Source organism: Lichenostomus cassidix, chromosome 2 (assembly GCF_008360975.1).
Source record: "Lichenostomus cassidix isolate B80296 chromosome 2, HeHo_3.0, whole genome shotgun sequence".
NCBI lineage: Eukaryota > Metazoa > Chordata > Aves > Passeriformes > Meliphagidae > Lichenostomus > Lichenostomus cassidix.
The window spans coordinates 108,612,121-108,635,998 of NC_139482.1; the positions used below are offsets into that span (position 1 = coordinate 108,612,121).

At 39.9% G+C, this 23,878-nt stretch overlaps 1 protein-coding gene across 5 annotated transcripts in view; it reads right to left on the reverse strand.

The window, feature by feature from the left end:
* Nucleotides 1-4,352: 4,352 nt before the first annotated feature.
* Nucleotides 4,353-23,878, reverse strand: part of KLHL14 (kelch like family member 14) — a 60,345-nt gene continuing 40,819 nt past the window's right edge. For 3 of the 5 annotated variants that reach the window (XM_085052762.1, XM_085052761.1, XM_085052763.1), the window contains exons 4-10: nucleotides 21,493-21,582; nucleotides 18,156-18,200; nucleotides 16,942-17,020; nucleotides 10,703-10,893; nucleotides 10,381-10,539; nucleotides 7,529-7,686; nucleotides 4,353-7,069 (exon numbers count right to left, since the gene is read on the reverse strand). In XM_085052762.1, coding sequence (XP_084908888.1) covers nucleotides 6,929-7,069; nucleotides 7,529-7,686; nucleotides 10,381-10,539; nucleotides 10,703-10,893; nucleotides 16,942-17,020; nucleotides 18,156-18,200; nucleotides 21,493-21,582 — 863 coding nt within the window. In that variant the 3' untranslated portion in view covers nucleotides 4,353-6,928. The remainder of the gene's footprint in view (nucleotides 7,070-7,528; nucleotides 7,687-10,380; nucleotides 10,540-10,702; nucleotides 10,894-16,941; nucleotides 17,021-18,155; nucleotides 18,201-21,492; nucleotides 21,583-23,878) is intronic. The other 2 variants (XM_085052765.1, XM_085052764.1) reach the window with 1 other exon arrangement.

Below are 23,878 nucleotides of genomic sequence, written 5' to 3' on the forward strand. Positions count from 1 at the left end.
AAACAGTTCTCCTTATCCACCAAAAGCAGAAAAGGAGAAGGAAAAGAAAGGAGAATAAAAAGCAGCTTTGAAGATTCTGATTTTTGTGAAAGTTTTAGATTATTTAATTGTACACTTGGATTTTTGGAAAATATTTGTTTTCTATTTTTGGTTCTTCCTGGAATCACCTCTTTAAACTAATGAGACATTTAAGCCAGACATTAGGAAGCATTTTCTGATGATGACGGTGACTCCATCCCGTCACACATGGCTACGAAGGTTAGGCGAGTCAGCAAATATCTGCTGGGAGCGCGCCGGACATCGCCAGCCCCGCCGTGCTGTGGGGGAGGCAGGGGATGACCTTGGCAAGCCCCAGCCAGTCCTGTTCCCTATCACTCCAGCAAGTCTGAAGATTTACTTTCACCCTGAAGGTAATCAGTCAGTCGTGATTTTGACCTACAGTTTAATGTGCTCTCTTGCTATAGTTACAGACATCCTCCTTCTGGTTATGCTCCCTGCTGTGACTAATGGCATCTTTGCAGTTAAAGAGGTGGTTTTTAAAGAAGAACATCCAAGTTTCAGCGCTGCCACTGAGTTTACAGTTTTAGCAAAAACAATGGCACAGCCATCCTCACTATGGCCTATGAACTTGACATTTTTTGGGTGCAAATGTGTACATGTATATTAATACACTTTTTGCAAAACCCCTGCATACACAGGAAGCAACAATTTTTTCTATTAGTGTTTATGCAAAGGATCATCAGTCTTGGTATTCACTATTCGCAGTGAAGTACATTTAAAGTTCAGCCTCCATTCATACAAAATAGTCTTGGTCACCCAAAGTTTTTCGAAAATTGAATTATTTTTGCACAAATGGAAGTAAAAATGGAAATGAGTTCACAAAGAATCAGGAACTGAATACCACACAACATACCAAGATAATAAGGAAGCTTTACAAATCTGATCCTGCAAGTGTGATTTTCTGGAATATGTTTAAGGGTGACATAAGAAACCATTTATTAAAGATAAAACCATAAGGATTTTAAGGATATTTTTGCAAAGTACCTCAACCATTAATCATTACTCCTTTTTAAAACACTGCAATGATTTAAGGTAATTCTCCAAACTGAAGAGCAGGTTTTTAGATTTAATGATGAAACCCCTTTAAATAAATTCAATACATTTTTTTTTGTCTGTGTAGATGCTGATGAAAATTTGGGGAAAATGTTACATTCATTTAAATCTCCTTCCCTTGTTTTCATTTTATAAATAGGTTCCCTGTATCTGTTCACCTCTAAGCCCAATTAAATTCAAGGGCAGCAGATTACAAAAGCTAATGCTACTTGACCAAAATTTCTACTCTGTGTAGCAAGAAAATCAGCAGAAAGTAACTCAAGTTTTTCTTTTCTTTGCTATATAAGACTGCAGATGTCATTTGGATACTAATTGGAGTCATTGTACAATCATGTTAGATGCCCTGTTCTCATTCAATACGTGGCAGGTAACATAGTGCCTATGTTCTTCCAGAAAAGATCAATGACAAAAAGGTAGTTTTCTGCTGCAGGGAGAAGACAGACAATTAGAAAATCACTATTTGTATTCAATCTCTGTTTACACTGGTTGACCACATCTCTTGCAAGTGCACATTTCTCTCCAGCTTCAGAAATACACAAATATATCAGCACCAGAAGTCTCCTCTCGTTTTAGTTTGCAATTCAGGATTGCTTTATTAATCAACACAAGATGCATTCATTGAACTGGATTAATCCTGCATAAGTAATTTTGAAATTTCCTGCTGAAGTTATTTTTCATTTCTGGGAACAAATCATTTATTTGGATTTTCATATATCAGGATCACAGAGATTTGCCACAGTCAGATTTTAATTTTAGTTACATCTGAGCTGGCTTATATATTAGGGCGCATAGTTTTGCATGAGAGCATCTTCTAAAATCTGTAATTGGTGTGGAACACTGACATGCACAGAATACATCTGACAAGGTCCAGGGAGTTAGGTTCAGTTTCACTGATCAACATCTATGCTGCAGATTAACTGAATCTTTTATGGCATTACAAGCCCTCTAGAATTCATTAGTGTGCTTTCCCTTCCTGCAAACCACTCTGACCTCCGTCACTGCTTCCTTGGACTGGACCTGAGAGGCTGAAACACTGACTCTTTTCCATTGCTGCACTAATAACAGGAATTAAAAATGTGTATCTTAAAAACTGCCCTGGAGTGTGTACATCAGCACTTACCTTGGCCTTTTAGCACTGCTTGGGATTTCTGTCTCCTTTGTTTGTACCAAGAAAGCTCCATTTTAATTGAAATACGGTCTCTCCCTCAAAAGCAATGGAACTAGAGTACTTTATTGATGAGTGATTATAAAACAATAGAAACCAGTATATATAATGAGGTTTGGCATGGATTTTTCTGAGAAATTGGCTCATGGATGCAGCTAGCAGAGTGAATCATAGCATTAAACGCAGAAAGAGGGAGAAACACATGAAGGAAAGCATTTGGGAGGTGGGTGCACAGGACCTTCGAAGACAGAGCTGTAAATAATGAAAAGAATATTTTCCAAATGCCCTCTTTGTCATTCTTAAGGATATGGATGCAGGTTGCAAAAGCAACCAGCAAATTAGTTTTCTCAGACAGTCGATGGGACCACAGCTCAAGGCCAAGGAAATACCTTCATTCACCAATCTGTTGTTTTCCAGGCCCTGCTCTGCAAAAGTACCTAGGCAAGTTTGTCATGCTGAGGACAAAATGGAGAAGATTAAGGTTTAAGGATTAAGACTGAGGTTGGCAGGAAGGACATGAGAGAAAGAGAACTATGGAACAGTCCATGTGTCCATCTCCCAAAGATGACTGTCATCCAAGAATCAGAAATGGAAAGGGTGCTTCCCTCCAATGCAGCTGGGACCAGAAATTAACTCATCTGCTCTTCTTGTGCTTCCCACCACCAGGACCAGCTCTGCTCCCTTGTCACAGGTGCTGGCTGTGGCTGGGTGCTTGCCACAGCCCAGGCACTGCAGAGGGGTGTACTTGGACATCTCTTTCATGCATGTTGTTATGCTGAAGTCCATGCATTGAAAGCTTGAACACTGCAACATTAAGTTTCCTTTCACTCTGCTGATTTATTCTTCTGCTTGACAGTTAGACCACTGAAAATGATTAGCTGAATACCATCATCCAAGTGCTTATTTACTTAGTTTCATGTTTATCTTATTTTAATGTCTTCTATTGAATTTTCTTACATTTCTCTTCTGTTCTTTGTATCGCCTTTCCTGTCATTTTTTCCAGCCTTGCTCTGATACGTGCTTCTCAGAAACCATCTCTGCTTTCCTCATTACTCCTGATTTTCTGTGCCCTTGATCCTCAAAAACTTCCCTTCTCCTCTCGCAGTCTCGTTTTCTATTTCTTCCTTTTTTTCTTACCTCTTCTTTCTTACTTTATTCTCTTCCTTTCTAAATCATATCTCTGCCCACTGCTTCTAGTTTCTCCTCTTTATCCTTCCCCCACATTGCTTAAAAATAAATAAATAAATAAATCTCCCTTCCTTCCTCTGCAGAAATAAACTCATTAATGAAACAATCCTATTCATTGTGCTATCTTACCACACGTGGCACTGGCTCACTTTTCTGTTCCTCCAAAGATCTGAACAGGATTGATTCCCTCCCATCAGAACACTCTTTCACTGTGCCCACAGCCACCCTCCAGTACAGCTCACACTTGCTGTAAACACAGGGGCTAGTTTGCTCAGTGCACCCCCCTGGTTCACACAGGGAGGTTCTGTCTCTGACAAAGGCTGGTAGGCATGAATAAACCATGCGTGAATAGTAACTGGCATTGCTAATGCTTCTGCTTCCTGGTAGAACCTTCTGCTTTTACCTTGTCTTCTCAGCCTGGCAATAGCACTTGTCCCAACTCTCTACTGCAAGCCCATGCTAGCGCTTCGCCCCCAAGAACTGAAATACCCAGCTAGAAGGGCCAGTTACAACAGGAGAAACATTTGGAGAGGTATGAAGTTTACACGACAAGCACTAAATTCTCCAAACTAAGACTGGGCTTAACAAAGCAGTGTCCTTTTCATTTACCTCACCGTGGGACAGAAGAACAGAGGGAGCAGCCCAAGGCAGAGGCATTTCAGAGGCTTGCAGTGGCTTCTCCAGTCAGAGCTGGAACAGGAATGGAGCTTTCCCTACTGGAAAAAGGTGCTGCTTTCCCAGGCCAGGCACTGTGCTCAGGGGAAGACCAACTCACTACAGACCCACGTTTTACTGTGGTTGCTGCACTGACAAGCACTGAGTAATGACACTTGGAAAACAATGAGGCCGTTACATTACACCACAAAATAAAGGAAGTTTACACATCTACATGATAAAAAAAATTCCAAAGAATTTAATGTAGATATTATTTATACATACACTTTATAAGTAGGAATATGGCAGACAGTTGAATTAGTACATAAAGTTTTATTTAAAGTTTCCCCCTACAAGCAAGCTTCATTTACACAGTCTAGTACTGTACAAAATTTACATTCTTTGTGTGACTTATTTAGTTAGCACTTTTTCCTTGGTCATGCCTTCCTGAAAGATAGAAAGATTTAGATACAGTCCTCGTAAATCTTTAAATTATCTTGGTAAAAAAAAGGAACCATTTAAAAGGAAAAGAAGTATCCTTTAAAAATGGTACATTTTAGTAGAGACAGGTGACAGTGTTCAGTGGCAGACCTTTTAAATGTCATACAAGGTTTCCTCATTTAGTATCTTAACAGTTTCCTTTTTATATATATTTATATTTATATACTTTCAACAGGAAAGGAAAAAAAAGTCATGATTGCACCAAATATATTTTACAAGGGATCCCTTGGATCTGAACAATATAAATAAATACAAAACCAACTAAGATTGCACTATATAGGAGAAATGGATTGATATTTCAGGATATACACTCCACCTTTATGAGTTCCTTAGTGATGCTCACTGGAAAGCTCCCCAAGGGCACATTCAAATGTTAGCATCTTCAGATAATTATTTTGTTTAAACATTTTTTCCCAGCCGTGCAGCTACCTCATCAATTGGATTATTGCATTTGTGTGGTATCAGTCTTTACTCCAATTTTACAAGTTGTGTAATTCTGCTGCAAGCAAGGGAGTTGCAATAAAACTGGACTGATGCCAGAGAGAAACAGTCCCGTGGTATTTGCTCTCTGTTATTTATATTGCTCTCAAGCATCAATATATAGTGTAATTTCTGTGTACATTCACCCTTTTTCTATTTTGCAAAGCAAATAATGAAGTCTTTCTCCCATCTATTGCCTCTGCAGCAGAAACCAACCTCCAGTAGCTGCCTGCTCCTTGCTTAATGCACTAGCATTAAGTCCTGTCATGAAAGATATGTGCAGGGTTGAAAATGCAGGATCTGAGTGTCCTTTGCCTTTTATCTGATGCAGCCAGCTACAAGCAGGCAAATTAAAGGCCAGATATTTAGCTGACATAAAGTACATCCATTGGCTTCAATGGAGTCATGTCACTTTACTGACATTAGTGAAGAGGATGGTCCTGAGAGTATGGATGCAGCACTAGTAAACCACAGTGGAAGAATTATGCACATACTTTAATGAGGTGCAGATGATTATGTTTGTTAACTGCAAGGTGATGAAGAAATCAGGCTCAGATTTTGTCACTGCTTTTGCAAAGCCAGGTCAGAAAGACATAAGCTTAACACACAGACAGTCTGATTTGTGCAAGCAACTATGATTTCATGAAGCAAGTCTTAAATGCTGCTGGTCCCATGTGGGAGCATTCTGAACTCGCTTTTCAAAGTGTAAATAATTACACAGGCTATAAGGCAGTGGAAAGTCTAGCCTCATATTACTTTGGATCAACAGTAAAAGTCTCTCAGAGTGCATCTTAAGATCAACCACACAGGACTACTTTAACTACTTACCAGTTTCTCTCCAAAAATATGCATAAGCATTTCAGAGTCCAAAGCAATAAATTTATGATTAAATGCAGTCTTCTTGTCTTTGGAAAGAACTAGCACAGATGCTGATATCTAACAGGTTAGTGAAAAGGAAGTAAGGTTTCTGGTGCTTCGTTAAGTGGTCATAGAAATAACTTAACTTTACAAAGCCAGATTTTAAACTGTAGGATCCAAATTCTGTTATCCTAATGTAAAAACAGTCATTCCATGTGATTTCAGTGAAATGACTCTGACTTTACACAAGTGTGATTAGAAGAATTTGATCCTAATCCCTAAGCTGCTATTGCAAGAAGTGCTCTGCAAAGCATAGCTTTCATTGTAGTCTGCTTTCTGCTGCACTTGCACATGAGGACTTTGAAGGCAGAGTGTATTAGTTGCCAAGCTGTGCAAAAACTGAATGATATTTCTTTACCTTTTATAATCTTCTGATGCTGTGTTGCTTGCAGAGCATATGAAGTAGTTGTAGGTTAGGATTACAGAGGAGGAGACAATTCTGCAATGCAGTGTGAGCTTTTCACTATCTGAATTCTGAAGCATTCATGAAAACAACATCCTCATGACTTCAACACAGATCACATGCAGGTAGATACAATGCACAATACTGATCTTGTCTCTTCAGGCTGTATTTGAACAGTTAGCCATCATTTTTTTCTTAAAGTTAAATTTGATGTGAGGAGTGTCTCTGCAGCAGGAAAGTTTAAATCAGTCTGAAATGGCAGTCTGTCAGCATGGAATGTTCGGTGTGTTTTAGCTACTTGCTTCATAAGACACTGGCACCTATCTGAGATGGGACAACACTTAGTTTTTCTTTTCTTTTAGTTTGCTCCTAAAGCATAAACATGGAATGAGGGGACAATCATGGTAGCTTTGTTTTAACAGGAATTCTGTTCTAATAAAATATTTACGTCACCCGTCATTTTTTTCCCAAATGCACTCAGTGTTCGTGTCAGTGCTGCCAGACCATCACTTGTTGTAGGGAACGCAGGCTGGCAATACCACAGTTGAACACGCAGGTCCTGCAAGGGGCTCTGCAACATCTCCTTCCAGTTCTGTCCAAGTCCCTTTCTCAGGACTATAGCAAATAGTAGAAGATTTGTAAGCTCCCTGCAGTAGAACAAAGTGTCATATTAAATGTGGCTTCGGTAAAATCCAAGTCACACATCAGCTCTAAAGATGTTTGAAAGTGACTCGTGGTCACTCTAACTTAGAAGCTCTGTAAGTGGTTTGGGGGTTTTTTCAGCACCCAGCCTCTGAAAATCAGTCTCCTTTATAAGCACCTCATAAGCAGAGCTATAAGCATATAGTCCCATCAATCACTTTTCAAAATTCTTTCTGATTTTCAAATTACTCCATATCAGTGAATACAATGTAATGATAACGTATCTAAATAGAAAAGCACAAAGGTGAAAAACCCCTCCATGTTCTCCACAAGCTGAAAACCAACCCAAACCTGCCCCTGCAGCTACTTCCCCTCTCATCTCTCCATCCCATCTGCATATTATATGGACTGGCCACAAGAACCCAGAAGGAATAGAAAGGTGAGTGTAGAAAGCAGGTACACACCATACTCCAGCTGTAGCCTCCCACAAGGTAAATACTGTCATCAAGGACTGCGCAGCCAGGGCCACTGCGACCCTCCAGAATAGGAGTCTGGAGGATATTCCACTGATCACCTTTTGGATCGTAGCATTCCACAAGCATTACATCAAGGTGGGAGAAACCTGGATGAGGGTATTGAGAAAAGAGAACACGTGTTATGACACACTGTTTTATTACTTGTTTTACTGTTAAATTTATTCAATTACATTTACATTATTACGATTATAACATGATTGCTGAACTTTTTCCTAGAAAGCATTCCCATATACATTTAAGCCAACTTCTGTGACATTAATGCTTCATTATTTCAGTTCAAATAAATCCACTGAAGGCTTTTACCATTAGTTCTACAGTTTTCTAAAATTATGAGTCTATAGAAAACCTGACCACATCACAAAATACTCAGTAATAACTTATCAGTGATGCCAGCAGGTTCAAGCAAAATTCGTCCTCATCTATCAGTGCTAATACAAGTTTGAAGATGTAGGAAAAGACTGTCCTGGCAGTCTTTCTCAAAAGTCAGTAGATCTGATCTATTCAAAAGTGAACAGATTGAATTTTGTTCAGAAATCAATGTCTAGCAAGTCCAGGGAGAGCTGAGACAACCAATGCCACTTGGTTCTAGATGGACAAAGTGATGGACATGATGTGCAGGAGCAGTTTCAGTTTTCCAGCTGATTTAAGGTGTACCCTAAAGCACACAGCTGTGGTAAAGTCTTTAAGGCAACAAAAGACGTAACCACAAAAATTGGTGGTCCCATCCTTCCCTGATAGGCCAAAAAATGCTCCAAGCGACTGCTGCTGTTTGATCACCAAAGGGCAGAGGGGTGTCTGCTCAACATTCTCAAGCTGTATCAATTAATATAAATTAAGTGAGCTGAACACAGACATAGGCAGGAGACTTGGTTCCTGCTCCAATATTTAGGCATTTCCCTATCTCAAACGACCTTCTTTATCAGACTACCACAGTAAAAAAAAGGGACTTTCTTAATTTGCTGATGTGCTTTATTGAACAATTCTATCTTCTCTTCAAGGTATGACAGCAAAGAGAAGCAAAATTTTCTGCAAAAAGGGTATTTGGTGATACTGGCCCTTCACAGGGAAGCTGCTTGCTAGAATATTATTTATGTCAGGAAAGAATAGCTAATATGAAATAATTCTTTGCTGCTTTAAGGTTTTCAAGGGGCCATTAAAGGCCACTGCTGTGCACCCAGCACCCATCCAAAGCTCTGTAACAAACTGCAGTATGCACATGATTAGCTGTGATGCGGTAAATGCACCACCAACACTACTCCACAGTTCCAGCTTCACAAAGGAGGGCTTTGCCATGGAGCCCTGCTATTCTCTGCTGGTGGAGAATTTGTAACATTTCATCCACACTTCAGTCCCCCCCACTCCTCTCTTGTCCTTGCAGTTCTTTCTTTTGTTTCATTGTATAGGAGAAACCATTTCTTTCCAAAAAGTCCTTTTACCAGAAGAAGCCTGGACATTATATAACTCTCACAACAGTGAGCAGTTCAGACATAACAAAGGCACCCAGAGCAACAGCTGTAGAGGCAAAAATGCAAGGCTTATTAGAAGTAGGTGAAATTTATGAGGAAAAAAAGAGAAGTGGCAGAATGGAAGCAATTCAAGCTGATGCAAACCAAGGCATGTGAGAGCTGGGACAGGTTTTAGTTTTGTAGGAGGAAAAGCCAACACTGTGGAGCACTGAAAACATTTGTAGGTGTTTATGTGCAAGCAGCTTTTGCCCTCTTCACCTAATAAGGTCCAGACCAGAAACAACCATCACTGGGGGTGGGGAGTGGAGGCACAGCAGCCCTGAACCCGTGGGGGTTTATGCACCAGTACTATTTATCAGGGAAAACTTACATCTGGGACTTTGTCCCCTGCATGCTCCACAGACACTCAGATCTCCAAAAGCAGCATATAGCTTTACAGTGTTACGGAGACCCAGCTACTGGAGTCAGACATGACCTGGTCTTACTGGCACTTAACATTTTCTTTTACTTTTTTGTTCTGTATTATGATTTTCTTTCATTGAGAGTCGTTTTTTTTTTTTTGGTTGGTTGTTTTTTGCTTGTTTTAAACATTAAAGGAGAAAGAAGAAAATAAAGTGAACAGAAACCATAAAATATTGTCATGGGACAATGGAGCAGGAGGTGTGCTTTTCGTGTAAGCTGCCAGATTAAGATGCATCTCTTTAAGATTAACCACAATGACATAGAAGTATTAAGATAAAAATACCAGATGCTTAAGCAATAGTTATTTTAATATGAGACCTTTCCAAAGGATTAAAACAAGAGACCTCTAAAAAGAATTATAATAAACAAGCTACATGTAATACTAAAAAGGGATCTAAAGAGCCCAGTCCTAATATTTGATGGCTAGAAGTTTGCTTTTTTTTTCTCTCTTCATTAAATAAGGAGCTTGTTTTTGTGTGCTGCTCTGAATAAAGCTCTCTTTAACTGCACATTTTGGAAAATGATTTACAGAGGAAAATATTGCTGGTACTTTCGGGTCAAAGAATAATCTGTTTGTTTCATTGAATTCTTGGTAATGACAAATTGTCCACGCCTTTGAGTAATGGAAGCTCCCATTTTTATTATCTAAAGCATTCATTACTCATATATTTAATGTACTGTTATAATTTTAAAATAATTTGCATAAAATGTTTTTAAAATTGCTGGCTCAAGTGTCCTGTTAAATTGTGTTGCTTGGTTTTTAATGTATTTAACAGTGACTGTCTAACAAAAATATTCTTTATCAGAGATGTGGGACACACTGAGATACTTTTTCGCTATTAAAAATGTGACCTTTCAAATGGTTTCCTCCAATTGCATACAGTCGATCATTCATTACAGCCAAAGTGTGGATTGCTCGTTTTGTGTTCATGTCCTGTTTTCGGGCCCAGACGTCCATCACAGGGTCATAGCAATATAGCCAGGGGACATATTCTCCATTGTGAACACCTCCTGCAAAGTAAATACACATAAATTAATTAAGATAAAGAAAGACATTGTGTTGCAGCAGGAATTTTGCTCTCTAGTTTTGGGGTTCTGCGATTTTTTTTTTTTTTTAATGGTGGCTTTGGGTTGTTTTTCTTGTTATATGGCAGGAATTATGCAAGACACTGGCCTGAGATATATATCTTGCCATTGTGCACGGCTCCTGCATGGGCTGCCAAGGGCTGTGGTAACGAAGATACGTAACGCCACTCGTTTGTCTCCAGGTTGTAGCACTCAACGCTGGACAAGTAGCCAGTTTCGTTTCTTCCACCGATGACATACAAGTTCTTGTCAAGGCGGCAGGCGTAGAAACTGGCCCTCCTGGAGGACAGGGCACAACAGAACAAAACAAGCCAACAACAAACCAATTAGCCATGTCAAACATTTTTTTCCCCCTCTCCAGTTGACTCCCTGAACTAAGAGAGTTTCTCCTTCAAATGCTACGTCAGACAGAAGTGTCCAGGAGCTTCACATGCTTACAGCTATCCTAGAGACTGCGGCTGCTTTGCTAATCAAATACACACTTCACATCAAAAAATATTTCATTTTTTGTGTCAGAACAATTAGGCACACATAAAACTGCCAGAAAATACCCCTTTTCAAAGCTGTTTGTTGCTTTTTCACACCCGTGAAAGATAAAAGGGTGCTCATTAATGTTTGGGGCATTACCTTGTAAGGGATATAACAACTCAGTAAGACAAAGTGAAAAATGAGGTAGATAATGTAACAATAATAAATTATCTTGACATTCACTTTCTTTATGGTCCTTCAAGGGTCATTGTTCCCAATTTACTAAGAGAACCACATCATCAAAATTTTTCTTCAATTATCATTTTTTTCTTCCTTCTGCAGTACTGCAAATAGAACAACTTTCCTTATGCTAGCCACAACATTACACTTCCACTCTTTAACTCAAAAGAGGTTTGTCTCCATCCAACTAACCCAGAGAAAAGTTTTAGCCACCTGTCTGCTTTTACATGCAACTCAGGTGTGCAGGAAAAGAATTAATTTTTCTGGCCAGGACTGTTGGGCATGTATTAGTTTGTCTTCCTCGGGCCTCCAAAATTAATGGTGAGTGCTTGTTGATGAAGTAAAAATTGAACAGTAGATGATTTTGAGAGAGCCTGGTCAGTGTAATCTACTCTCAGGGAAAGCTCCCTGGATCATTCAGCAGCAGTAAGGTCTGCTAGAGTGGAGACCTTTAATTTTAAGCTGCAATAACATGAGAAAGAAAATTGCAAAAGAGCACAGCTGGGCTAGGATGAAGAGCTGTACAAAATATTGAATGACAAGAGTTGTCAGTCCCCAACATAAAATTTTCTCCTGGGTGAAACCAGAATGACGTGGGAACCCAGAAATGAGCAGGCAGGTCAGGCACAGCAAAGTGTAGCTCTGACAGCTCCTGCAAAGCAGGCACTGTGGAGTGTGGCTGTAGCTTGCCAAACCCTGCTCTGTGGCTGATTCAATGTGCTCTGGTTCCTGCCCAGGCGCCTGAATTTAATCTGGGAGCAGCTGCATATTTCACTCCTGAATCATGCAGTAAATTCTGGGGGCTTGCACCATCAAGGACTTGAACCTGCAGACAACTGCAAAGCATTTGGGATGAGCAGTGGTACACACAGAGCACAGCACCCTCAATGAACAGCCTCGGTATGTCCAACTCCTGTCCAGGCTTCCTGAGAGCCATCCCACGACAGGGGAGCTAGCAAAGTCTGGTGTGCCCTGTCCCTACCTTGACAGCTAGCCAGGCATGTTGGGGAGCATTTCCTTCAGCGAAAGCAGGAATAAGATCTTGTTCTTTTGCACAGCTACCCATTTTCACAAAATTTGTAGCATCCTTTAACGTTTTGGAGAAATTTCCCTCTTTGTTAAATGTATCTCAGCCTGGCTGGTGGTTTATAAGTTGAAAGAGAAGTCAGGCAGACACCAAGAGATACACACATGGAAACAGCAGGGCTGGCTGGGCATCCAGGGAACAGATTTGATGCACCACTGCCTGTTTATGACCTTACTTTCTGGATTTGGTGCACACCTGACAGGGTTCCTCACCAGCCAGGGTCACTGAGCACCTCCTGTTCACTTTGCTTTCACCTTGCCTGCACACAGGCAACTTGGGTGGTGTGGGAGAGCACCCCTTGCTGAGTGGGGCAGAAACTCCACCACAGGGAAGACTACTGAAAAAAACATGTAAATAGGAGGACAGGAATACTGGTAAGTGTCCCCAGATCAACTGATGAACTAAATGAGACCATTTAATTTATCTGTCAGTGGGCAGAGAGAAGCTGATGGCATATTTTTTTCCACACGGTTGGGCCGCAAACCGTGCATCTATGTTTTTAGCCTGATATTCTATGGAAACAAAGCTAATTTGATTACACTGTACATGTACCCATGTCTGCCTACTGTTGTCTCCTAAAAAAAACCTGCTGGCTGATTTCACTCTAATTTGACAGAGGCTATAGGTGTTACAGGCAATCAAGTGCTTATAAGCTTTCTGAGAATATGTGATGGGCCTGAGGCAACACAGCTCACAGCTGTCCCAAAAGTAGGAAAAGCTGCAGAGGTCACCTCCTATCAGATATGAGAGAGCCTGCATAGGCAGATACACATTCTCCAACCCTCCTGTGTCCAGCACCCACAAGGCACAAACCCACTGGGTGCCTGTTGTCAGTGCTCCCACATCCACTCATCTCTCCTTGTACACCTTCTCTGGTTAACCCAGTAACAAACTGCTCTCAGCATGTTTTGCCTTTTTTTAATTTTTTTTTTTTAGTTCAGGTTTAATAAACAGAGGTAGACAAAGTGTGCATGCTTTATTCCCTTAACTAGGATTTCACTGACGATGTTCTGTACATGTACTCCTGGTTTCATCCACACAGTGTCACTATAAGGAGCAAAAATGAAAGCATCAGCACACTTCACTCTTTGGCTTGGATGTGAACATTCTCAGTAGCTTCTGTCACAAATACTTTAAGGTTTTTGGTTTTTTTCTTAGTTTTCAATGCTACAGTGTGTAAGGGCATGCTGTTACAGTGTGTAAAGGCATGCTGTCAAGTGATGACTTTTAAACTGCTGTAAAATATGATTCAGATTAAACTGTAATACAGCAATCTTTGCATGACAACTTTCCCCTCAATACTGGGAAGACACTATCCATTCTAATCAGATAACCAGAATGTATCTCAGGGTCTGAATATGGACAATAAGACAATTATTTTGTGATTTTCTTCAGGACTTGAGAGTACTCAATGTTCACTGGTCTCTGAAATGCTTTTCCTTCACACTCCTTCACTCAACCATCAACACAACCATCTCCTTCTTTCAAGTATACATGTATAAAAGGGAAGATTTTCCTCATGATTTTCACACATGATGAATTTATGCCCTGAAACACCAAATACAACTACCAGTCTCAGATTTAAAGTTACCAGTGATATTACTGATCATCACAATATCTGGACCTGATTTCAGAGTCAGTTTTAGAGTGCATGCTTTGCTTTTTAAAAAATAAATAATCTTAATGGGAGTTGACGTTATTAGTATTAAAGTCAAAGGGAAAAATAAAATGTTAAATTGTTTTATCTCTTTTTTGGTGCCTTTTCTCAGCTCATTCAGCCTCAGACAGTATATTGACCTACTCACTTCCCACTTCCACTTGTGCTTCTTCAGAACCTGGTACAATGCCAGGCTTTTTGCTAGTCTTCAAACAAAAAATGTTGTTTTGTTCCACCCACCTTGAAAAGCCCTGTGTTTAGCTGGCAAGATGCAGCAGTTCTGACTGAGGTGTCCAGCTGAGGCTCACACCACAAGTTCAGATAAAACTGCTACAAAGACTGCTCCTTCAGTAGCCATCTTAGTCTAACTGAACTGCTCTCCAAAAAACCTTCCTCCTGTTATGGCATTGGCAGGCAGATGTGTATTTCCAAAGCTTATGAGTCACTTGCTGGTTCTCTAAACAACAAACCCCTGAAAATTGTACATACTTTTCAAAAGCATCCATTTTTGAGATGATCTTCAAATGAAAAGAAACCAAACTTGGCTTTAAAGAAAATCCACTGGCGACATTGAATCCATAATGGGATTAGACTTTTCTTTATAGCTCATACAGTAAAATCAATCAGATATGGATTTTGGCATGTGAGATAAAAGTTTACTTATCAAATATTTCATACAGATTTTCGACTTGAAAATATACTGCCTGTGAATGAGTCCCACATTTACCTGGCAGTCATTTCAAAGAAGCTATTATAGTCTATCCAGCCAATTATTCTCAGACTAAAATTCCTAAGTAGGTTTTGACTTGATGGACCATAATGACTCAGAAAAACCCATTAAACAGTCTGTCTTGTCAATGGTGCCTGCATTATGCCAGCAGAGACAGGGCATGACCCTGTACTCCTAGCAGGGGGAAAATAGCCTGTTGACTTTAATGGGAACTTTATCTTGCTAAAGGAGCTAGGGAAGGAAATTGCATAAAAGCTCTCTCTTGTTGGTCTGATCTTCTACAAACTGGACCAGTCCATACCTCTGAAGGCTGCAACAACTCTGAGGAAGTCATTAGGATTTAGCAAATAAACCACAAAAAAAACATTTTAGAAAGTGATTTTAAAATCCCTGTTTTCCGACAACAGCCCTAATGCTTAGGAGCTTTTATAGCAAAACAGTGGGCAAGCCTATGAGCTGTATATCTTGAACAAAAGATATGACAATTAACGTTGTCATAGCAAAGCCCCTTACAGAAGGAGCTATGTGTAAGTGGACTACTGTATTTCAGTACCTCTGTAAGGAGCTGTGGTGCTCATACATTACAGTTCATCAGGGGCACAGCTGAGTTTCTGCCTCTTTGCTGAAGGCAGCAGCTTCACCCAGAGCACAAGGCCAGTCACTGCCATATGGTTTTCCAGGGAAACACAACTGGCCAATGTGGAGATGGAAAAACTCCTACTGCCTCCTTTCTCCAACCCTCAACCGCCTACTTCTGCTTCCTGTGCTTTGTCAGCCAAATAAACCCAACTGATTAGCCAGCCACCAAAGCCCCTCAGGAATTCTCCTTGGAGATACCCAGAGGGTCTAATTAGGACACAGATTAGGCTCCACGGAAGAGTTCCAGGCTCCATACAAACACCAGTTGGTCTCCTAGTCAGTCTCTGGGCACAGTGAGGATGACTTGCATGGTGATACCCAATGATGCCACCTCCTGTATCCCCCACGCCTCAGTCTGGGAAGCTGAGCCAGAGGGGAAGGTGTCCCTCTGTTTTAAAGGTAACAATCACAGCTGTGAAGGTTATCTCACAGTGCTGGCAGGAATGAGGGAGAACACTGGGTGCTGCCAAAGCAGAGACTTAGGTCAATCAAACTGAAAAACAAAGGTCCTTCAAAAATTCTGCAGACTGACATTTTACCCCTGGAAATTTGAAAGACAGCCATATTTCCACACATCTCATAAGACACACCTTGAATCACAAGGCTGCACTCAATTCAATACATTTATGACTGCCAGACACCTGAATACTGTGGACAGTCAACAAAAATGAACTGTAATATTGGCAGGAAATAAAGAAAGCATGTGAGAGAGACACTGTGAGATCTTTTGAATATGGGATCCATGAGAAGGTGGGTGTTGAACTGAAGGAAGTATCCTGAACACCTTTTTCAAATAACATTGTACCTTTGGATCTTCTGCCTTTTAGATTCTTCTTACAGAACATGCATAATTCAGTTCAGTTTTAGGGGATTTTTCTTCCTGTCAGGGTAGGGTTTGGGACCCACAGTTAAGTTTACGTCATCTTTACAAGTCATTGCTCAAGTCCATGTGCACCTTTGCTCTTTGGTACACAGCAAGATTAAAACATGAGCTACTCTAATATGCATTTGCTGACAGCAACTTCACTCAAAGACCACCTAGGATTAAGAGTCCTCTGACAAGTGGAGACATGTTCAGGAGTGCTTTTCATGGCTGGCGTGGTGAAACAGGATGGAGTCAACATGTGAAGGTTTCAATTCCCTCTAAGATATCTGACTATAATTACTGCTTATTTACTGCAAACTCATCATGACAGTTCAGTCAGGGAACATTGACAGGACACTATGGAGACTTCAGGAAAATCCTTCAGACCGTACTGAGGCAACCAGTAATTGCATAAAGTCCATGGCTATTTTGCATGAGTTAGCACTGCAGGACTTGGCATCTGGAGTTCTGAATTTGAAAAGTTCTAAAAATTAGGAGACAAATGGGACACAACTGCATGCTGCAGTTTTATCTGTGTTTCCAATGCTTCTATAGGCTTCCTTACTCCCAGAACTAAGCCAAACCTCAGCTGCTCCTAGGATGAGAAAACAGAAATTGAAAAACACATAGCAGGTTTTTACCTCTCTTGCATGGGTGGAAGTTGTATCCAGCTGTTAAACCTGGGATCGTATCGGCTAACAAAGTTTGTACTGTGTTTCCCTGTAAAGATAGATTATTTTGACACTCAGCTGTTTGTTTCATGTATTTAACATCATGACTGTAATATATATTACATATACTTCACAAGTTGACACCTTTTATGAAGGGTTCCCCCTTTTACAACAATGTATGATTACACTATGTGTACAGTAATAATTCAACAAATGGGGCACTGCAAGGTTTGAATTAGCAGTCACTAGCAATAAAAGCAGATAGTGATTATTCTTGGTCTTTGTAATAAGATCTTGAAAATGTGCATTTAAATTTACTTACACATGCTGTGGTATTTTCACAGCCACAATAAATCACAGCACTAAACAAAATTACTACCCAAAAGAGGGCATCCCCGTGGTATTTTTATTACCAGAATATCTTTTGTCAGGTAAAAAAATTAAAGGGAGAACACGTGCTTTCCTTTCTCCTTTCATCATCTCTATGTGGAACATGGCAAAAACCCCTTGTGCAAATAACCAAGAGCTGCATAAGCCATCAGCATGGGGTATGCAGTGTTTGCACTAGATGGTTTATTCTACCATGCACTTTCAGTGTAAGTTAGAAGGAATTACAGATGTGCATCGAAGGGGCAATACACTCCTAAGAGTTTTATTCCAAGTGTGTTAGCTAAAATATGAAGCATGAGCAACATACACCAGCTAACTAGCTTTTCCCTGCTGTCAAGCCCAAGAACTGTGTTCATGTCTTCACGATATTAAGATTTCACCTTATTTTACATGCAGATTGACATCAAAGCAAGAAAACTGAAGCAAGAGAGCACATGGCAATTTCCTGTAACACCTGAGACTTCAATAGATGAGCATTTTGAAAATAGAAACTTTTGTTTATGTATGTGTGACTAAAAAATTGAATTAGAGGCTTCACAGGCCAGCAGAATAACCTAACTTCGTATGTCACAGTTCTATAAATGGTCACTGGGCATTCTACAAGGTGAATATATTTGCATCAGACAAGCCTCTGCAGGATTGGCTCGCTTTGCTTGCTTCATTCCACACTTACTTCAGCATGTGTAAATAGACCATCAAGACTGCAGAGAAGAATAACAATACAGCTAGAATTTGTATTCGTAATAATTTAGGATCATGTTCTACAAGAAAACAGAAAAAGAAACCACACTGACCGCTCTGGAAGTAAACTGATTTCCTCGCCATGTTATAAGCATGTTCTATATGAGGAGGGTAAAGCAGAAGACTGATGAGTAATGCAGTATTTCCCTTCAAACCCAGCATGGTGCCTAATGAGGACTATGCTGAGCTCTGCTCAAAGACATGACCATCTCAGCACCATCTCAAGACATAGGGTGAGATCCCCATACTATAAGGGCAACTGGTCATTCTGCCATTGGGCTTTGTGAAGTGAGGCTTTGCTCTTGATCCCTATCTGGATTCCTTTAGTCTACACAGACAATTTAGAAAAAGAGGCATTGAGAGCTATAGGTTCAATAAGCAGCAAAATAGTAACAGTGAGCTTGAACAGGCTCTATGTTTCACTGGCTAAGATATTTACTAATCTCTTTGTAATTCAAAAAGCAGGAATTCAAAATAATAAAAATATAGATCCTTCCTGTGTTTGGACTTCTATTTTTTTTTAGGTTTTTTTCTAGGTTTTAATGCTGCCTTATTCACTACATCTTTCAGAGTTACTGGGACTTCAGTGCTCATTGGTTATACAGCAGCTTGTTCATTGCTGTCATACAAACCTGTGATTTGGGGACCTTGGCTGCCTAACACAACATGTCATACACATATTCACTACAAACACCATGTATGTAGATGATTGTATAGTGCAGGGTAGAAGAAGGGTTTAGTAAGCCTAGAGTGGGAATGCAGGATACAAATCTGGGTCCTTCACAGGAAGGGAGATGAAATCATACTAGAATGCACAGAGAAGAGCTACTATGGCAACAGGAAGAAGAGAAAGTTTACCTTAAGGAAGGAGACAAAGAACTTGGCCTGTTGTACCTAGAAACACAAAAGCTGAAAGGGGATAGGAGTGCTGTCTGTAATACTTTAGAGGAACAAATCTCCAGGAGAGGAAAAACTATTAAAGGCCAGCCTTGGCATGAGAACAAGGTTATTTAGACACTCAAAGAATACATTTTACTGGATATCAGAATGAGGCTCCTAGTCATTTAGAGCAATTGGATTCTGTAACAGCTTTTCAACAGGAGTACTGGGGGCTAGAAATCCAACTGCTTTTCAAATGTAGCTTAGAAAATTTACAAAATAGGACTACACAATGCCTGTGATTGCAGGAAAAGGACTTGATGACCTACTTAACCTGCCTGGTGTAACTAGTTTGACTGCAGTTTAAGTCTGGACTTGATTTTGAAAGAGAACTCTATTATTTTGCCTTGCTCATCAGTCAGGAGATTGCACGTGTCAGGATGCACCTGTCAGAACACAGAACTTGGGAGAAGTGAACAGAAATCAGGATTAGCAAATCAGGATGATGGGACAAAAGGAGGCAGATACTGCTCTCTGCTCTGCAGCCATGCCAAAGGGGAAGAACTCTGGAAGTTATGATGGTTGGTCTTAAATCCATGCCTGTGTTGTGCACCCTACTTTCATCAGTGTTTACTCATGCAGGAACCCCTTGTGACTGGAAAGGCATAGCCATAGGAGGATGTAAAAATGTGAAAAAAATGTCTGCCATACTTTCTGGGTTGTCAGGAAGTAAGCAGAGCACGAAGGAGGAGTGAGCACTCCTTGGGGTCCATGCAGCTTCTCAAGAATCAGACTGTCAGATGGCTAAAGCAATGTCTTTACATTGCTACCATCTCTAAGATAATTCTTTACATTGCAGAAAAACCCTGTAACATTCTCATTTGAAGCAGAAGCTTTGTAAAGCCTTGGCAAGATGGTTCCAGGTAGGTCCACCTGAAGTCCCTCTTGTGCTCTGAGGATAGCAGACAAGAGCCTTTGCATGAATTCAACTGGGCATGTGTGAGCTGCCCCCACCAAAGTGGTTTCTAGAAAGAGTATTTGCAGCAGTAGCACAGGATGTAGTTTATGATTTCAGATCCACCTTCAGTGACAAGCAAGATCCATTTGATAAAGAGATTAGTATAGCAATGCTCATACCTTTTTTATTGCTATCTTCTCTACAGAAAAAATCCCAGCCTGGTATTCACAGAACAGGGAAGTTGGTAGATGTCTTCAGCAACATCTTCAGGTCAGAAATTGATCTAGATCTAGGCAATTTCAGACCTTAGGTACTATTAATCTCACAAACAACTGTGTTTGACTCCTTCTCAGATGCAGGATATGTATCCCTTGTACCATCTCTCCATCACCTTGCAATTCAGTTTCCACATCTTTAAAATGGGGGTGAGTATACTTATTTTCTTTTGCTCTTCATGTGGCATGGCCATTTAATTATAAACTGTCTGGAACAAGGTCTGCCTATCCATATGCCTACCAGCAAATACAACAGGGCCCCTCACTGGATGGATGTGGCCAACGATCCTAAAAGAAACTGGCATTAGTGACACTGCGCTGTCTCCTGTTTCAAATAAAGGACATTCAACATTACAACTAAAGGGCTCTTCTCCTAAGACATATAGTGATATTCTTAACTACACCAGAAACATGCTTATAGGGTGGCCTGCATTGTTTGTCTCAGGTTTTAGGGAGTGAACAGATGTAACAATTTTCTATAATTTGGTTTAGTGCAGATGCTGAAATGGGGCATTCACAATAAAATATATGCAGTATATGTAATTTCAGCTGGATCCTCTGGTGTTTTAAAGTAAAAATGTGTACCTGCAAGCTGTTTTATGGTTTCTCAGTCATAATTATCTCTGTTACACAGACTGCTACAACTACAACTCTTTCTTCGTGTGCAAGCTTTTTAACAATGTCTTGACAATTCTGTGAATTTTGCAAGGCATGGTATTCTCCTTTTGGTTTGCTCAGAAGCCTGTTAAATTGTTTAATTTCTCTTTGCGGTAAATTTATGAAGTAATCAAATCAAAGAAGGTAGCAGCAGATAATCTATATGAGAAGCTCTTGCATAAGACTGAAAAAAGGATCAGTTTAAGAATCTCAAAGTCTAGATAATTAACACATTAACAACTTGAGCTGCGAGTATCTTGTTTGACAATAGAAAAGAAGCATTCATCTACTGCAATTGCATTATTATATTATGATTGGAAGGAGACTGGAAATGAAGGTTAAAAATTTTAACAGCTGCTGCCTGGTGCATGCACTTGAAAGAGTCTGTTCTGCTGCCTGTGGCATTTCTCAAGGGATGTGGGAGCTGATGAATGACAGAGATGCTAATACTAAAGTACCAGATATTTATTACATCAATACCAAAGAGTAGCCTTTACTAGGTTCAACAGTTAGGCTGAGGGTCCTCAAAATCCCTTGCTAATCACTACATCAGCTGACCTGACAAACAGGAAGGCACAGGAAGACAGATGCTGCCTTTGCCTTTTAGTATTCCATACATACCATTAGGGTTCCACTGGTCTTCTCCTCCCAGCACGAACAAGAAGTTTTCCACTTCCACAACACAGTGATGGGCACTGTTGTATGGCATAACTGCAAGCAAAGAAAGAATCCTTTGTCAGCTTCGGATACTGATTTTATCAAGTACTTTCTTTTTACAATCTGTATGAAATAATATGAGAATGTGTCATCCCAAGCATGTAAGTCCACTGACTTAGCAGCAGACAAAGCCACTTATTAGCAAACTAATCAAACTTAGGCTATTTAATTTTGCAAATAATTAAGGAAAAAAATCAGGAATTCTGGTCCATCAGTACCCCTCACCTGCCCAAGCGCCGTACATGCTGCTCGAAAAAGAACTTGTAAAAGGGGGTGAAGCTGCGTGATATTTCCCTGAAAATAAGCAGATACTAGAAATCCTAGTATGCTAGAAAACATTAAAAAAACACTCAGCCCAGCTTTGTTCTGCTGGTAATGTTTCCACAAGAAGAGTCAGTATGTTCAGTAGCTTTCTATTACACAGCAATGAACAAGCTGCATTTCCATACAGTTTTAAGTTTTTAAATTAAGGTCCTGCTGATTTAATGCCTTTTCCAAATGTATATGCTTAATTTCCTGTACAATGTCATTAGCAGCACAATCACACATCTTCTATTCCTCTAATCAGGAAGCCCTTTGTTAACAAAGATCAAAACTGTGGCATTAGGTTTGCAAAATCCCTTTTTTTGGGGGGGTAGGTATCATGATTACTATGGACCAGCTAAAGATGCAAACATCTGCTTCTAAAAATTTATGTTTTGCACTGCAAATGCTAAACTGCAAAAATAAGGATTACGTGTACATAATACATACATATTACTGCAGTGTGCCATACCCACTATAATGATATTATATGGCAAATGTAACTTACACAGCATCGGTTACCACACCACATAGAGTAGTTTTGGCCCAGTGACACCAGTAGGAAAAATGATGTCCTTGTTCAGCTCATCATATGGGCACCTTAAATCTAGGTGAGGACAAATGGGGAGGTGATGTGCATGTACAGGCAGGGAACTTATTGCTTGACACGGATCAACAGAGCACTTAGGAAACCAGTGCAGTGGGAAATCAATATGACTCAGGGCCAGCTCTTACTTTGTGCTCTTTTGCCAATGCCAAAAAAAAAAAAAAAAGGAGGCAGCCTATCTCACACTTGGATTATTTTGGGTGATATATCTCTCATTTCATTTGTTTTATTATCTTTTATTTTTCTCGGAATGCAGTTGTGCAGTATAGCATATGCAAATAATAATAAGAAGAAATACGCGCAGCTTTGCTATTTAGGACACATTTTCTTAAAGATCAAGTGGGCTCATTTAAGCTTCTTACTGAAGTTTTTGCCTAGGCAATGATGAATAAATAAGGTATGTTTTTAGTTTCTAGCAAAGGTCGGATATCTTTTTCATAGTCTGTGCTCTTACAAGTCACATAAGTGATGCAATTCTTAAATTAGGCAGCCAGGTACAGTGAAAGTTCATTAATTAAAGTTATTTGTTACTGGTTCACTTTATATTAACTGCAAACTAATCTAATACAGAACCGCAAAAGATTTTATACTACCTAGAGATTCCTGCAGTGGGATGAAAGAATGAAGTCAGTTTTTGCTATCTTTTGAGCCACCGTATCATATTTCTCTCACTCTTCAGTCTTCACCTTTTCCTATTTTAAAATCTTCTCTCTCAAAACCATGGAATTTTTCTTGATTTTGTGGATGCTTGTAGTAAATAAGAAATTTGGTCTCCCATGAGAAATCTGCTGCCTTCCTTGGATGCTTTTTGGGACCTTTCCTTCCAAGAAGAGACTCCGCAGGATCAGTCTGCAAGGGCTTCAATTTTTACCTAATACAATGCTCTATTATAGTTTCCAATTATGCCCAAGCCAGTAGTTGCACCCTAGACCTCTTCTGTTAGTCAATCTGGAGAGCTACAGCATTTATAAAAAGAACTGTCTTGCAGGCAGCACACATGCATATTTTTCACATGCTGTGTTTTCACTTTTGCAAACATTTGTGTTTATTTATCCACCATATTGACACAAACAGGCTCAGCAGAGGAAAAAATTCTTCTTTAAGTTTTTCTGCTGTTTCCATGCATATAAGGTATACAATAAGACTCCCATAATTATTATGATAATTAAACCTTGAAAACCAATGGCTTAATTCTGGCTCCTACTTAACTTGACTGCAACATTACCACTGATACAGGATTGGGCCCAAATGACCCAAACTACCATCCATAACTCATGGGAAAGCTAAAAGGAAGCTTGCCTTAGAAAGGAGGGTAGTATTTGGCCTTCAGAAAGAAAGGTGACTGCAATAAAACACTGCAGACCTCCACTGTGACCTTTG